At 50.1% G+C, this 17193-nt stretch overlaps 2 protein-coding genes across 3 annotated transcripts in view; one reads left to right on the plus strand and one right to left on the minus strand.

Annotated features, from left to right (window-relative positions):
- Window positions 1-457: 457 nt before the first annotated feature.
- On the minus strand, window positions 458-3741 carry HSBP1L1 (heat shock factor binding protein 1 like 1). The gene is made up of 4 exons (XM_070361477.1): window positions 3461-3741; window positions 1656-1722; window positions 587-680; window positions 458-500 (listed from the first exon to the last, which is right to left on the minus strand). Exons 1-4 carry the CDS (start codon window positions 3509-3511, stop codon window positions 458-460), a joined length of 255 nt encoding a protein of 84 aa, XP_070217578.1. The 5' UTR covers window positions 3512-3741.
- A 6670-nt stretch (window positions 3742-10411) lies between these two features.
- The window catches only part of SLC66A2 (solute carrier family 66 member 2), a 40892-nt gene continuing 34110 nt past the window's right edge, over window positions 10412-17193 (plus strand). For both annotated transcript variants that reach the window (XM_014481847.2, XM_005906842.3), the window contains exons 1-2: window positions 10412-10745; window positions 15390-15523. In XM_014481847.2, the coding sequence (XP_014337333.2) occupies window positions 10543-10745; window positions 15390-15523 (337 nt within the window). In that variant the 5' untranslated portion in view covers window positions 10412-10542. The remainder of the gene's footprint in view (window positions 10746-15389; window positions 15524-17193) is intronic.

The following is a 17193-nucleotide window of genomic DNA, read 5'->3' on the forward strand; positions in this document are numbered from 1 at the left end:
AACTATAAATGGAGTTTAACCTTTAAAAATTGTTAATCACTACATTGTACACATTACATGCACACCTGTACATATAATATTGTACATCAAATACAATAAAAACTTAATAAAATGAAAGTGAAAGATAAAATAGTAAAAAAAAAAAAGATGTGCAAAATTCCACCAGAAAAGAAATGCCTGCATTCTGGGGGGTGGAGTGGGACCCTCAGGAAGCGCTCATGAACCAGGGGGAGAGCCTAATGCATCTGTGTCTTTTTAAATGGTTCCACAAACGTACTGTCTCAAACAGAAGCCACTAGTCATCATTCCCAATCTCTCATTGCGATTTGTTTTAGGGTGAGAAGTACTTTAATAAAATCCACATTTAAATAGTGGTTTTTCCTTTAAAGTGCACTTAAGGAACAATGAGATAGTGTTTCTGTTCTACTTAGAAAAGAGCATTTGTGAATTTTTAAAATCACTCCTGGAGGTTTTTCATGCAGTGCAGAAGCAGCAGTTCCCTTAGTGAGCAAATACGGGGCACAGGTTCAAGAGGGAAGCAGAGGACATGTGACAGGCAGACATTAGTGCCCTAAGAAGGCCTCACCTGTGTTTCTGAGCAGGACTGTCAATCCCAGCTTGGGCCATCAAGTCATTCACGTTCTTCTGCAGGTCTTCAATGCGACCCCCCATTTCTTCCAGTACAAGGTCAAGGAGAGCAGAACATGGGACACGGGCACCTAGCTGGGTCCCTCAAAGGCTGATGGAAACGCCCTGCGGTGCGCATGAGAGGAGGGAGCCGAAGGCACGAGCACCTCAGGGCAGTGCTCGCTAACCGCGTCCCACGCGGGCTTGGAGCTGCTGTTAATCCTGGCACTGTGCACCCAGCTCTGAAAACTTGGCTCCCTTTCTTTGCACATGCATTCTAGGATGTGAGCTTGTCTGGTATGTTTAACTGTTTTAACCAAACTCTAATCAGCATGTAAATACGATGAAAATTACCTCTGTTTAAAACAATTTCCTACTGTTTATTTTTATCATGTTCAAGAATCTTCTTTTCCCTGTTGGGCCCCATTTGCAGGATCAAAATTTGCAAGTAAAGGGTTCCCTCAGCAAATGATGCCCATGCGTTTTAAGGCAGGAGTTTAATTGTGTGACGTGACTTCACTTGGGGAAGACTTAGGGCAAGTGTCCCTTTTTCTGGGTTTTCATAAACTGGAAACAAACATTCTACCTAACTTTGAATTCACGTCTAACCAGATAGTCAGCTGCTGAAGTCACAAAGCAAAACAAGGCCAGGAGAGCCATTATAAAGATCCCTAGGTTGGAGACCTTCCCAGTGCATGTTCAGGGTCAGACTGAGGGAGTACAAACACTACTGAGCAGACCATCTAGATTTATTTAAGCCTGCTGGAAAAGCCCATTGGATAGTATGTACTGTATGTATGTCCTGTGCTTTATCCCTGCCTTACATAAATGCCCTGCATTGCTGGTCAAGCAGGAAGTATTACCTTCGGGTGGTAATACATCAGGATCCTTTGTAAAAGCACAGATGGAAACACCAGGAAGCTCCGGGTCAGCAATTATCCACCAACAGCAGAAAACAAGAAGATAGTCCACGACAGTTCAACAGTCCAAAAGCACTGCAGTGTTTGTTATGAAATAGAAAAGGATATTTCTGAGGTTTAATGTTGCCGTCAGAGCTTGAAAATGTTCTTGAAGTTCCTGAAATAGATTTTCTGCCTGAAAAATTGAACAAGACAAGTGAATATATATTTACGTGTGATGCAGAGCATTCTAAGAACCGTGGAAGGGGAACCATCCCTATAAACAGTTAGTTGATTTCTTGTTTGATGCTAATTTTTTTTTTAAATTGAAGTACGGTTGATTTACAATGTCATGCCAATCTCTGCTATACAGCAAAGGGACTCAGTTATACATACATTCTTTTTTCATATTATTTTCCATTATGCTTTGTCACAGGATATTGAATATAGTTCCCTGTGCTGTATATTAGGACCTTGTTTATCCATTCTAAATGTCATAGTTTGCATCTACCAACCCCAGACTCCCACCTCATCCCTCCCCCTACCCTTGGCAACCACAAGTCTGTTCTCTGTGTCTATGAGACTGTTTTGTAGATAGGTTCATCTGTGTCATATTTTAGATTCTACATATAAGGGATATCATATGATGCTTGTCTGTCTGACTTCACATGGTATGATCATCTCTAGGTCCAACCGTGTTGCTGCAAATGGCATTACTTCATTCTTTTTTATGGTTGAGTAGTGTTCTATTCCATACATACATGTACCTGCAGAGAAGGCAATGGCACCCCACTCCAGTACTCTTGCCTGGAAAATCCCATGAACAGAGGAGCCTGGTGGACTGCAGTCCATGGGGTCGCTGAGGGTCCCACACGACTGAGTGACTTCACTTTCACTTTTCACTTTCATGCATTGGAGAAGGAAATGGCAACCCGCTCCAGTGTTCTTGCCTGGAGAACCCCAGGGACGGGGGAGCCTGGTGGGTTGCCATCTTTGGGGTCGCACAGAGTTGGACACGACTGAAGCGACTTAGCAGCAGCAGCAGCAGCAGCATGTGCCTGCTGCTGCTAAGTCACTTCAATCGTGTCTGTTTTTCACAGAGGCTGCACCCTACCATTAGTTGATTTTTCACATAGTGAAATGGCTTTCCCACTCAAAAAGTAAAGAAAATCAACCAACAGCTTCAACCAACAGCTGGAACAGTGACAGCCAAAGGGTAACCAACTAAACAAGCAGGCCTGACCCTTAACGCACACCGTCCACAACAATTAACTCAAAGCCATCAGACATTTAAATACAAGCAACAAACTATCAGACGTCCAGAAGATAGCATAGGAGAAAATCTCTAACCTCGGCTTCTCAAAGAATTCTTAAGGAGTTTTGCTAGGGTCCCCAGAGCACACCGCGTGGGTGCACGCTGCCCCTACACTCTTGGGTGCTTGTTCGCCGGGAAAGGGTTTGCAGAAACCCGTTAAAGGGCCAAACCGGAACACCATCCCTGTGACTGACGGGCATACTCAGGCTGCCCTGAATTTCCAGGTGGAAGTCTCACCCCGTCCAGGACACACTCCCTCCCCGCACAGTATTATCTCCGCTTTAGAGCCGAGAACACCGAGGTGGATCTCCCCTGGACTCTGCTTTCCTGTGTGGAGGCAGGTCCTCTGTCTGGAGCGCTTCCGGCGGGCAATCAGGTTTGGATTTTTTTGGTCAGAAAAACGTGTATTCAATTGTGTACACCTAACCACGTCTTAATGAGACTACCAGCCCTGGGCCGTCTCATCTCTGGCACTGCAGCTCCTTTGCAAATGGGAAGCAGCTGGGGGTGGGTGGGGGTGGTGGCCCCTCGCGGGCTGGGTGGGGGGCGAGGGTGTCCAGCCTCGGGCGCGGGGCATCCGTCCGGGAGGGGCGCTCGGCGCGGGAGGGTCCCCACTCACCACGTCCCGCAGCTCGCGTCCGCCGGGTGCTTCGGGGTTCCGTGCGTCCATGTCTGCGGCCGGCGGGCCTGGGCTGCAGGCAAGCCGGCTGGTCCCCGGCCGGCCGCTCCGTGGGGTCCGCTCCAGGGCCGGCGGCGATGGCCGGGGACGCGCGGAGCAAGACCCGAGCGGCGCGCGGGTGGCGGCCTGGGCGGGGCGGGACCTCAGCGGACAGGCCTATCCCAGCGCCACTGTTTATTTTCATTGCTTCAGAGCCCAGAGTGAGCACGATCTTTTAATGATCATCCTGGCAGAGAATGCACAGCATAGAAATTGCTGTTTTACACGTTTCTAAGGCACGGTGCAGTGGCATCAGGTACCACCGCGTTGCTGTGTGACTAAGACCGCCATCCACTCCCTGAGCTTTCTCCTCGCCCCAAACCCCGGCTCTGCGCCGGGGACAACACCTCCCCAGCTCCCCAGCCCCTGGCACTCACCCTGCCACCAAGCAGTGTGGTCACCTGTCCACTGGGGGGTCCTGGAGGCGGGGTGGGGATGCGGGGGCGGCGATGGAGTCTAGCTGCAGCCCACGTTCGCATTGAGGTCCTGGTTCTTGTGATCTTCCACCCAGGAGACTCTCCTCTCCCTGAACCTCTGCCATTTCTGCCCCCAACTTTAAGATTAAGAATAGTTTTGTTCTGGGAATTCCCTGGTGGTCCAGTGATTAGGACTCCAAGCTCTCACTGCCAAGGGCCCAGGTTCAATCACTGGTCAAGGAACTAAGATCCCACAAGCCTCCTAGGGCAGCCAAAAAAATAAGAAGAAGAAAGAAAGATTAGTCCTGTCCTGTGACCAACGCAGAATGGCCAACACTTGAGTTTCTGCTCTGATTTTTTGAGGATCTGGAAGGAAGACATCACTGCCGCTTTCTCTCCCTCTGTGTCCTGCAGGCCTGTCTGGAACGTGGCTCTGGGTTACTTCATGGGTGATGGCCCAGGACCCTGTGTTTGGCAAGTACCTGCTTTGTTTACACATCTGCACCTCTCTGCAGGCAGGGCTGTGTCTGTATGGGTGCCCCAGCACCCCAGGGGTCTTTGCTGAGTGACCACACAGGGACATCTGGCTGCTGGATGTGTGTTGAAGCACAGCCTTGCGTGCAAAGAAACCCAACATCCTCTTTCTTCAGGGGAATGCAAATCAAAACCACCAGGGGAGCCACTTCACACCCATCGTAATGGCCCGAATCAGAGGGATAATGACAGGTGTGGGCAAGGAGTGGCAGAGTCTGAGTGTCACGCCCAGGCGGGAAGGTGCGTGGTGCAGCCAGTCTGGCAGGTCCATAAAAAGTTGAACATAAAGTTACCAGACAACCTCAGTTCTGTCTCTGGGTATGTGCCCGAGGGAAAAGACAGCATATATCCACACAAAAACGTGTACAGAAAAGTTTATAGCAGCATTATTGACTATTAATGATAGTCAACAGGTGGAAATAGCCAGATGTCCACCAACAGACGAATAGATAAACAAAATGTGGTCCCTCCTCAGGATGGAGTACAATTCAGGCATAAGAAGGAATAAAGCCCTGACCCATGACACAGCGTGGATGAACCTGGGGAGCATGATGCTCAGTGAGAAGCCAGTCACTGGAGGATGAGTGGTTAGACTCCACTCACAGGACACGTCCAGACTGGCAGATCCATAAAGACAGGAAGTGGACGGGGAAGGGGAGAGACTGCATCATAGTTAAGGGGTTTCTTTCTTTCTTCAATTGTAATCTCTGTGGTTCAGTGGAAACCTACTCAGAAACTCTCTGATAACCCTGAGAACCCAATCTCTACTGGAGAAATGGGATCTCTCATTCTCTATCTAGCGCCTACACTCTTTAAGAAGGGGTCAAATTCTTAGTTCTGCCTTTGTGGAACGCAAATTTATTAATATGGAAATGAGAATCACTCAACAAAAACTCATTTTGTTAAGGATATTAAATCCCAGGAACTAGGTTCAGGGGAAAAATTCTCTAATGAAGCTGATCTTGCAAATCTACAACAGGAGAGTATTTAAGTGTGCTGTGAAGCAGCAGAAACTAGACGATGCTTCACTGGTGCAAAGACAGGCTGGGGAAGAAAACAGTCTGGGTAAGAAGTACACAGGGCTTCCCTGGTTGATCAGTGGTAAAGAATCTACCTGCAATGCAGGAGACCTAGGTTCGATCCCTGGGTCAGGGAGATCCACTGGAGAAGGAAATGGCTACCCACTCCAGTATTCTTGCCTAGACAATTCCATTGACAGAGGAGCCTGGTGGGCTACAATCCATGGGGTCACAAAGAGTTGGATGACTGAGCGATTAACAGTTTCACTCTCACTCACAAGAAGTACACAATGGAATCAAAGACACAGACCACAAGAGCAGCAGCTAAATATAAAACAAAACTTTAAATCAGAAATCTAGAATGTTAACTCTGACAGATGAGAACATTGGTGTGACCTATGTGACCCAACCACTAAGGCTGAAGAAGCTAAAGTTAACGGTTCTATGAAGACCTACAAAAGACCTTCTAGAACTAACACCAAAAAAAGATGTCCTTTTTATCATAGGGGACTGGAATGCAAAAGTAGGAAATCAAGAGATACCTGGAGTAACAGGCAAGTTTGGCCTTGGAGTACAAAATGAAGCAGGTCTAAGGCTAGTAAAGTTTTGCCAAGACAACTCACTGGTCATAGCAAACACCCTCTTCCAACAACACAAGAGATGACTCTACACATGGACATCACCTGTTGGCCAATACTGAAATGAGATTGATTATATTCTTTGCAGCCAAAAATGGAGAAGTCTATACAGTCAGCAAAAACAAGACCAGGAGCTGACTGTGGCTTAGATCATGAACTCCTTATTGCCAAATTCAGACTTAAATTGAAGAAAGTAGGGAAAACCACTAGGCCATTCAGATATGATCTAAATCAAATCCCTTACAGTTATACAGTGGAAATGACAAATAGATTCAAGGGATTAGATCTTGAGGGATTAGTGCCTGAAGAACTATGGACGGAGGTTCATAACATTGTACAGAAGGCGGTGATCAAAATCATCCCTAAGAAGAAGAAATGCAAAAAGGCAAAATGGTTGTCTGAGGAGGCCTTACAAATAGCTGAGAAAAGAAGACAAGCAAAAGGCAAAGGAGAAAGGGAAAGATATATCCATCTGAATGCAGAGTTCCAAAGAATAGCAAGGAGAGATAAGAAAGCCTTCCTAAGTGATCAATGCAAAGAAATAGAGGAAAAGAATAGAATAGAAGGATTAGAGATCTCTTCAAGAAAATTAGAGATTCCAAGGGAATAGTTCATGCAAAGATGGGCACAATAAAGGACAGAAATGGTATGGACCTAACAGAAGCAGAAGATACTAAGAAGAGGTGGCAAGAATACACAGAAGAACTATACAAAAAAGATCTTAATGACCCAGATAACCACAATGGTGTGATCACTTAACTAGAGCCAGACGTTCTAAAGTATGAAGTCAAGTGGGCATTAGGAAGCATCACTATGAACAAAGCTAGTGGAGGGGATGGAATTCCAGCTAAGCTATTTCAAATCCTAAAAGATGATGCTGTGAAAGTGCTGCACTCAAATCAGGAAATTTGGAAAATTCAGCAGTGGCCACAGGACTGGAAAAGGTCAGTTTTCATTCCAATCCCAAAGAAAGGCAATGCCAAAGAATGTTCAAACTACGACACAATTGTACTCATCTCACACACTAGTAAAGTCATGTTCAAAATTCTCCAAGCTAGGCTTCAACAGTATGTGCATCAAGAACTTCCAGATGTTCAAGCTGAATTTAGAAAAGGGAGGGAACCAGAGATCAAATTGCCAACATCCTCTGGATCATAGAAAAAGCAAGAAATTTTCAGGAAAACATCTACTTCTGCTTCATTGATTACACTAAAGCCTTTGACTGTGTGGATCACAACAAACTGGAAAAGTCTTCAAGAGATGGGAATACCAGACCACCTGACCTGCCTCCTGAGAAATCTGTATGCAGGTCAAGAAGCAACAATTAGAACTAGACATGGAACAACAGACTGGTTCCAAATTTGGAAAGGAATACATCAAGGCTGTATATTGTCACCCTGCTTATTTAACTTATATGCAGAGTACATCATGCAAAATGCCAGACTGGATGAAGCACAAGCTGGAATCAAGATTGCCAGGAGAAATATCAATAACCTCAGATATGCAGATGACACCACCCTTATGGCAGAAAGCAAAGAGGAACTAAAGAACCTCTTGATGAAAGTGAAAGAGGAGAGTGAAAAAGCTGGCTTAAAACTCAACATTCAAAAAAGAAGATCATGGCAGCTGGTCCCATCACTTCATGGCAAATAGATGGGGAAACAAAGGAAACAGTGACAAACTTTATTTTCTTGGGCTCCAAAATCACTGCAGATGGTGACTGCAGCCATTAAATTAAAAGACGCTTACTCCTTGGAAGAAAAGTTATGACCAACCTAGACCTCATATTAAAAAGCAGAGACATTACTTTGCCGGCAAAGGTCCATAGAGTCAAAACTATGGTTTTTCCATTAGTCATGTATGGATGTGAGCATTGGACCACAAAGAAAGCTGAGCGCTGAAGAACTGATACTTTTGAACTATGGTGTTGGGGAAGACTCTTGAGAGTCCCTTGGACTGCAAGGAGATCAAGCCAGTCAGTCCTAAAGGAAATCAGTCTTGAATATTCATTGGAAGGACTGATGTTGAAGCTGAAGCTCCAGTACTTTGGCCATGTGATGCAAAGAACTGACTCACTGGAAAAGATGCTGATGCTGGAAAAGACTGAAGGCAGAAGAGGGGGATGACAGAGGATGAGATGATTGGATGGCATCACCGACTCGATGGACATGAGTTTGAGCAAGCTCAGGGAGTTGGTGATGGACAGGGAAGCCTGGCATGCTGCAGTCCATTGGGTTGAAAAGAGTCAGACACGACTGAGCGACTGAACGAACTGAACTGAATGTAAGAGGAAGTTCTATCCTCTGAAGCATGAAATCCAGCGGAAGTGGCCAGATGCCCCTCTGAGTCCATGTGAATGGCTTAATTTCTAAGGCCTTCAATCTAAGATGCTGCTGATTTTAAGATGCACCATTATTGCCAGAAAGGGAAAAATGCTGCCAATTAGCTGTGCTGTTTTTTATGTTATATTCATTAAAAGAGTTCTTTTATAGTTATTGATGCTGGGTGATGGATACATGGAGTTTACTGTGCTACGATCTCTACTTTTGTGTATGTTTGAAATTCTCACTTAAAAATTCTGTAAGAAAAGAAGAGTTCTTTCAGGGTACTTATTTGAATATATAGATTTTTTAAAACTTTCTATTTTATACTGGCATATAGTGATTAACAATGTGACGGTTTCAGGTGAACAGTGAAGAGACTCAGCTATACATATACCTGTTCTCCCCCAAACTCCCCTCCCATCCAGGCTGCCACATAACATCAAGCAGAGTTCCATATGCCATATAGAAGGTCCTTGTTGGATATCCATTTTAAATATATCAGAGGATACACAGATTTTAGGCATAGAATTTTTTTTGCTTCCTTTTGTTGGTTGTTGCAATATCTCACAATTTTAACTTATTTTTTTTTAAAATATTTCCTTTATTTATTTATTAGGCTGTGCCAGGTCTTAGTTGCACCATGTGGGATCTAGTTCCCTGACCAAGGATTGAACCCAGGCCTTATGCATTGGGAGTGCAGTCTTAGCCACTGGACCACCATGGAAGTCCCTTAACTTCTATTTTTAATGCAACATAAGCACCTATTTTTTAACCCACTTATTATTTATTATGAAATTCTGGCCCCATTTATAGTAAGTGACTTTCCCAGAAGCAATTAACCTGAATCATGAGGACTTCCTGTGTACGTTGTGAATTTTGAAACAGTGGTTCTCAGAGCTGACTGTACGAACGAGCCACTCCAGGAGGCTGCCTAGACTCAGCCCTGTAACATCGGTCAGCAACCTGAAAAAAAAAAAAAAAAAAAGCTTTCCAGGGGTTTCTTTGTGTGAACAAGTGGTCAAACCTGCAGAATGAGAAGACTTAAGAAAACAGAAAAGGGGGAAGTGGCTTAAGCCTCCCACAGGTAGAAAGGGTCTTCATTTTCTCAAACTTGGACCAAGATCAATGTCCTACTGCCAGTTGTTTAGAACTTGAAACAAGATAGATTTTTGAAAGATTCTTTCTTTTGCCTGCTCAAAACGGACTTTGATTTCTCCCCCAGGCCTCGCGCTGACCCTTGGGGCGGCGACAGGACCCGGTCTACGCGGCCACCCCCTGCAGAACAGGCGGAGCCGGGCCACGTGAGCCCGTGGCCCAGAAGTGGCTTTGCCAGGCAACTGTTTCCTAACCTGGCCGACCCCTGACTTCGCCCGGGTCCCGCCCCACCTTAATGGCTCGCACTAGGACTCCGCGGAAACTGTCCCTCCGCCGGGTGTGGGCGGGGCCACGTATTGTGACGTCACTCAGAGGCGGGGCTCGATGCGCGGACAGACGGACTGACCAGAGGACAGACTGCGAGGATCCGGCCGCAGGGGTGAGCCGGGAGGGGTCCGCGGAGCACGTGGACGCGGGTGCCGCGCCGAGTCTGCCCGGCCTGCGGCGGGGGTGCGGGGCGGCCCCGGCGGCGCGTCCACCTGGGCCGGGCCCCCCTCTCCTGGCCCTCTGATCCCCAGGCTGTGCGACCCCCACCCCGGGAACCGAGCCCCGACCCCGACGGCAAGTCCCCCTGCCGGCCCCAGGCTGGCGGCCCGCGCCTAGCTTCTCCCGCGGAGCCCGGGGTGCGCGCCCGAGGAGGGGTCGTGCCCCGCGCGCGAGCCGGCGGTGCGCCCTGGGCGCGTCCTGGGCCTCGGGCCATGCGCGGGGCGCGGCTCCTCCGGGCGAGGCGGCCCGGCTGAGTCCTTACTTCTTTTCCTCTCTCCAGGCCCGCGGCGGAGGATGGTCCCGGGCGGCGGCGGCACGTGGGGGTGACAGCGCGCGCCGGGAGCCCGGGAGCGCGGAGGGCGCGCGGGCCGGGTGGACGTCAGTCGGCCGGCGGGCCGCCGGGCGAGCGGAATGGAAGCGGAAGGCTTGGGTTGGCTTCTGGTCCCGCTGCACCAGCTGGTTTCCTGGGGTGCAGCCGGTGCCATGGTCTTCGGAGGCGTGGTGCCATACATCCCGCAGTACCGGGACATCCGGCGGACTCAGAACGCCGAGGGCTTCTCCACCTACGTGTGTCTGGTGCTCCTGGTGGCCAATATCTTACGGATACTCTTCTGGTAGGTGGGGTGCTCCGCGCAGATGGCCTTCTCTTTGCGTGAGGCCAGTGGGTGGAAGTGTCTGTACTTCCTGAGAAGGAGCTGTGAAACGATGAGACTATTTCCCAGGGAAAATGGTAGGAATGGAGAGAATCTCGCATAGTCTCAGATCTGCGTTTTCATTTCGTGTGGCTCCTACCTTCACAAGACACCCAGGGCCTTCTCTGTGGGGCTGGTCTAGGACTGAGTCCCTGCCTTCAGGCATTTGCGTGCCATTTGGGGGCAGTGGAGAGAAAAGGAAGGGAGTTCATGAATACCAGTGACCGAAGGCGGTCAGCAGGAAGGACAAAGCATTGGCCACCGAAAGCTGTCAGGAGGGGCGTCTGAGCCGGACAGGAAGCAGTGCTCCCGGCGTCTGCCTTGAAGGGCCGCTTTTCCTGCCTTCTCTGTTGTGTGTGGGGTTTTATGTTATTATTATTTTTTTTAATAGTAAGTCCACTTTCTGGCTAGTACTTAAGGGACTGTCTTTTCTTGCTCCTCCCAGCCAGCTTCCTCTTACTGACATTTGCATTCTGGTAAGGAGTGGGATGTTATTTTAACAGCTGTTGAAGCCAGATGTAACTGGGAAGGTGTATTTTCAGAGGAAATGAGAAGAGGTCTCGCAGCCTCCTGATTTCAGTAAAACCTGGGACTGTCCTTCCTTCGGGAGGGTCCCAGGCCCTCTGTCAGCACAGACGGTAAGGGCAGCTAGTACCAAGCTGGCGTCTGAGTGCTGCTTCTGGCTCCTGTTGACTTTTGGGTCACTGTTGGAGAAATCGAGCTTTCTTTCTAATTAATTTTAAGTCAGCCTTACTGGGGTAGGATTTACATTAAAGAAAAGCGCAATCTCACTTGTGTAGTTTGATGAGTTTTGGCCGATGTCCCCTCCGTGGTCATCAGGGTGTGAGTCCCCGGAGTCCAGAAATTCTCAGCTCCTTCACCTTCTGACCGTGTGGCCCCAGGCAGCCCTTGGGCACTCTCACTGTGTTTTTGCTCAGTGTGGGGTTTTAAAATGTGAGACAGTGAGTGACCCCTTCTTCCAGGAGAATTTGTCAGACCGTGAGCCCTGCCTTTGGGCCATCTACTTCTGAAGGAGGGGTCAGAGGTCACTTATCTTTTAACTTGTTTAGCACCAGTTGAAAAACTGCATTTTGAAGACTCTTCCTTTCTGCTTGGCTGAGGGCAGCACTCTCTCACTGCAGTAAGATGCCCCCCTTCCCTCTCTCGGCTGCTTGCCGCTGGGTCTGAGGGACACAGAAGCAGGGCCCCGGACTGCTGTCTCGCCAGCGCTCCAGCCCAGGCTCAGGCCAGCCAAGGTCCCCCAGGTTGGAAGCCGCACTTCCTTTAGGCAGGGGCAGATCTCCTTCAAACAGAGGAGGATTGAGCTGCCTCAACTGGCCTGTGTCGCTTCAGGGGTTCAATGGCTGCCCTGTGAACACACAGGATTGCCTTCAGCCGGGATCCCAGAAGTCTGTGAGATCCTATGGGAAGAAGGGAGGGCTGGCAAAGGGTGCTGGTCTCTGCTCCAGCGTCCCTTTCACCTGGGAATGTGCTTTCCCTGTACTTTACACCTGGCAGTACTTTGTAGTTCATGTGGTTAAGCCCAGCAGACAGGCCAGGCTTCGCCTACAACTTGTAATGAGTGGGCGCATCTCTGCCCACCTGGTCCCAAGGTCCCTCTGCTCTTAGGGCAATGCCTGTCTCCCATTTCCTTCCTTTCTCTGGAGCCTCCAAAGCACCTACTCCTGGGTCCTCTCCAGGCTTCATAGGTTAACAGAGTCTCCTCCAGGCTTCATGGGTTAGCAGCCCATTTCATTTAACAGGTTTCTGAGGGTTTCCCATGAGCCAGACCCTGGGCCGATGCTGTAGGGTTAAAACTTTAGCAGCAATGCTATATGGGACGTACAGACACACATACATGGGTTCTGGGTGGTGGGGAGGGACAGAGCTCAGGCCGGGGGCTCCGGGTGGGATGGAGCTGGGTCTGTGTAAGAACAGTGGTGGACATAGAGGAAGTGAAGAGTATAGTTCCCTAGAGGTTGCCAGGAAGGCAGTCCTAGAAACTCTTGTCTGCCTGGGAAGCCCCTGGGAAATTTCTAGCATGAGGCATGTGAGTGGCTCTGCAGGCCTGTTGGAGGCTGACCAAGCCACATAAACCCCAGGTTTCTGAAAGTCACGAGACTCTAATGCTTTCATTCCTGTGATTCTTCCCATCCTTTTGCAGAACCAGCATTCAGCAGATCATGCACAGTGCTGATGGACAGGACTTGGCATTTGTGTTCTCAGAAGCCAGAAGGACTGAGTGATTTTTGCAGAGAAGGGAGGGAGAGGCCCAGGGCGCAGGGATGATGCTGCAGGGCCTCTGACCCAGGGCCTGATTCATCTGGGAGCTAGTTCTCCAGCCACACCCCTGTCTGATCAGAGAGATTGTAGCACTGTACCAGAGGTGTGGTGACATTGTATTGGAGATGTAGTAAAATTGTATCCGAGACTCTGGGACACTGTATCACAGGGGTAGTGGCAAGCTGCTACTTGGGCAGAAGGCGTCCTGGTGGGAGCAGGAAATAGATACCCAGCTTCTCTTCCACTTGAGCTTTTCTTTGGGGCTTTGAAGGCACATCAGAGGTGTTCTGGTGGAAACTTTTCTCAAGCTCTGTGAAACTTTGCACGTTTTCTGCAGTGTGTGTCTCCCGGGGAGCAACAGGTGTGTGCTGCACCCTGGGAGGATGTGCTTGGACCAGCTCCCCCTGAGCCGGGCTCTCCCATCATCTGCATGAGAGGCTGTGCCAACTTCACTGTCAAGGCAGGAGAGGAGAAAGGGCTCTCTGACAACGTGCCAGCACAGACTGTAAGGGTTAACGGGAGAAGTTTAACCCACCCGATGAGTACAACATAGGGTCTATTTTAATGAGCTTTTAAAAATTACTAATGATGTTGCACTTTGTTTATTTGTTTTGTCGCTTGTATATCTTTTGTGGGAAGTTGAGCTTTTTGAAATTTTGTGTCTTGTTTAGCTTGTCTTCACCCTAAAAGCAGTTAAATATTCACCTCTGCCACCACCCTTACTTCACTATAAATATCTCTCTCTTTACTGTAAATATTGAATTCACCCAGATTTGATTTTTTGGTGTGTGGTATAAGGTGAAGCACCAACCTTCATTTCTTCCCCAGTTTTCCTAGTCACTCATTGTTTCTGTTGAACAATTAAAAAAAAATGGAAGTGGCATTTATTACACAATGGCCCAAATCCCATGTCTTCAGTCTTGTAACTAACTAGAAGTGAAACACTAGACCGAAGTGTTCGCTGTGAGGCCCACCTGCCCCAGTGCCCCCCAGCCTGATACAGACCCTTCTATGTCTCCTCTTCTGGATTATCTATGGGTCTGTCAGCCCCTGGGGTCAGCTAGGTAACCAGTGGGGGCTAGTTCCTATAATTGGCTAGAAATGTCCTCAGACAGCCATAGGGCTTGAGGGTCTGCACTTTACAGAAGAGACGAAGCCCAGAGGTGGTGGGTCACAGCATGAGGGCCGGGGCAGCATGGTGGCCGGAGCCAGCCTGTGCAGAAGCACGTGTGTGGCCCAGCAGCAGCAGCTCTCGTGACTGCCTCCTTGAAGGGATGGGTGTGAGGGAGGGGGCGGGGAGGTGGGGCCACTATCTGCCTGTCGCCTGGTTTCAGGGTCAGTTGGAGGGCCATCTAGGACCTCCCGACTTTGACAGTTGGTACCAGCTCAGGTTTGGGAAACTGCTCGCAGTGGATTCTCTGCCCCTGAACAGCCAAGTAAGGACTGGGGCCTGGGCTTGCAGGGCACTGTGCCCAGGCCTCACCTTGGGGTGACGGGTTTGCAGGCTTGCAGTGGGCTGGATTGAATGTCTCAGCCCTCGTGGTTCTGATGGCCACGTTTGAGACCCCCAGCTGGTATGGGGAGGGCAGTGCTGTGATCACCCCTTGGGGACTGAGGTCTTCTAATGGGCCCACTGGTGCTGGTCACTGGACTGTGGCTCTGGCATTCAGGAATTTTTGGCTGAGGTGGTAAAATGCTCAACACAAAAGTCAGCAGGAAGGCCTGGGGTCCTATAGCTGGGCGGGCTGGGGCTGGGAGAAGAGGGGGACATGGGGCTTCAGTGAAGGTCTGCCAGGCCTACACCCATAGCCTCGCTGACTTCACCTCTTCCCTCGTGAGGGGTGGGGGCCTGGTGCCCTGCTCTGCTCACACTTCAGACTGTGCTGGCCTGGAGACCCCTTCTCTTTAGGCAGGGGGCGGGGATGCTCTTGGTCCCAACTCTGGGATGCATCTTCCTGGGGATGCAGGTGGTCTGGAGCCTGGGCGTCTCACCTGGTGGCAGCAGCGTCTCTACAGGAGGGTGATGGATCCCTGGCTGGGCTTTTGGGGGGTGGGCGGTGTGCAGGAGGCCCACCCAGTCAGTCCAAGGCCTTGGGAGGCTCCCAGCGATTCCTGGGGAGGGGTGTGCGGCATGTCTCACTCCTGCACATCATCTCAGGCGTTTGTGGAGACCCGGGCCTGGCTGTCCAGGACTGGTCTGGGCCCTCCCATCCCGGTGCTGTCTGACCAGCACACTGGGCTCTGCCTGGTGCCTCCCTGATGCCACGGCGTGTTCCCCCGCAGGTTTGGGAGGCACTTCGAGTCGCCACTGCTCTGGCAGAGTGTCGTCATGATCCTGACCATGCTGCTCATGCTGAAGCTCTGCACCGAGGTCCGCGTGGCCAATGAGCTGAACCTGAAACGCAGGGTCTTTTCAGGTGGGTGACCGGCAGCTTCGGGGAGAAAGCCCGGTAACTCCAGGAGTTACTCCTCTCCCGGGGAGAGGCTGGGCTGCCCTCGCCCAGTGGCCTCCAGGCAGTCACGGTCTTACCAAGTGGCGCTGGCGTCTGTCATGGCAGCCGTGTTCTCCATCAGTGACTGACTCGACAGCATATCCATGAAGCTGGGACTTGAGCGAGTGATCAGCTCTCTTAACATGCCCTTGGCTGTGGCCGTGGTCACACTGGACCCTCATCGGGCAGGGGGTGGTACTGCTGGTCTGTTTCTGGCTTAATCAGGCCAGAAACAGACGTTCCCTGCGGAGGCGTGTTTATCTCTGACCTTGTGTGTGTGGCTTGTGCTCTTCGCACAGCCTCTCCGTTTTTGTCTTCCTCCTGAGTCAACTGGGATCAGTTATGTACCTTATTAAACATTCACCTGGTGTCATGCTTTGTGGGCTTGGATGGGCACACAGGGTCCATGAGCTCAGGTTGGCGAATCCCACGCTCAACACACTGCATTTTTTGGCAGCTTAGAAAATAGAAGATACTGCTCCTGATTTTGCCTTTTCCTTTGACAGTGTTCGTTCCAAGCTGATGTTCTGTGTTTGACCAAGTGGGCTGGTGGGCTTCTCTCTGCAGGGGGTTCGGTGCTGCACTTCTTTTGTCTAATGACTGAATCTAAGACAGTTCTCGCTTTGCTTTCATCTGAGACTGTGTGTGCTCAGTCTCAATTGCTGCTTAGAGAAGCGTATTCTCCAGAGTTTGTTTAGTTCTGGGACTCCTGTGGACTGTGCTCCTGCCCCACTCTTTTTCTTTTTCCTGATGGTTATTTTCTTTCACTTTGAGTGAATCATTTCCTCTTGTGTAGCTTCTGCTTTTAGTGTGAGTGTATGTAGAAAATGGGTCGGCCTCCAGCTCCAGTGAGTAGCCTGGACTGCTGAGTGTCGCTTAGGCTGTAAAGGTGATCAGCACTGCCTGTTTCTGCTGCTTCTCCCCATCAGCACCGTCCTCCCCACTGTGACTTGGGAACACTTACCCGAGGTGGTGCTGACCGTGCTGCTGCCGGTGCCCAGGAAGCAGGGCTCCTGTATCGCGGATCCCTTACCAGGGAAGAGCTGCAGCTTAGTTTCCTCTGAGACAAGGGCGTCTGTGATATGTGCCCCTTGAACCTCGCCTATAAGGGGTGCAGGATCTCACGGCCGACCACAGACTGGGCTGTGTGGGTGGTTAGCGCGATCGTCCTCACCAGGTGGGGGAAGGCCTGGGGAGACATCGGTGCCCTGGTGGCTTAGCGCACTGAGCCTCGGGCTCTGCAGCAGTGACCTTGTTAGAAGCCGTGTGTGGGCCATGATGACACAGGCACAGCAGGCACTGGGGCCCCCGCGTCACGCAGTGAACTCAGAATTTAACACTTAATGGCAGCTCACGGGCATTGGCCAGTGTGCTAGTGGGCGTCCTCGGCTCTGGGGGAGTGGAGGGCTGTGGCTCCTGACCCCTGGGCCCAGCGCAGACTCAGGGAGGGTTGTCTCCTAACCTTTGCCCACACCAGCTAAGAGTTTGAGAATTCAGTACTCGAATCCAGGGTGATTTACATATTTTTGTGTCCACTGTTTAAGAGATACTTAAGTCTCCGCGTCCTCCTAGGGAAGCCTTTAATGAGTATGTGG

The sequence above is a fragment of the Bos mutus genome, chromosome 24 (assembly GCF_027580195.1).
Source record: "Bos mutus isolate GX-2022 chromosome 24, NWIPB_WYAK_1.1, whole genome shotgun sequence".
NCBI classification, from domain to species: domain Eukaryota; kingdom Metazoa; phylum Chordata; class Mammalia; order Artiodactyla; family Bovidae; genus Bos; species Bos mutus.

Excerpts from the sequence above, each read along its gene's own strand:
- HSBP1L1 (XM_070361477.1), bottom strand. The coding sequence starts at position 3,511 with ATGGACGCACGGAACCCCGAAGCACCCGGCGGACGCGAGCTGCGGGAC. Across the intron at positions 681-1,655 it reads GGCAACATTAAACCTCAGAA|TGGAAGAAATGGGGGGTCGC; the intron begins ATATCCTTTTCT and ends TTGACCTTGTAC. Across the intron at positions 501-586 it reads AGTCCTGCTCAGAAACACAG|GGAACTGCTGCTTCTGCACT; the intron begins GTGAGGCCTTCT and ends TTGCTCACTAAG.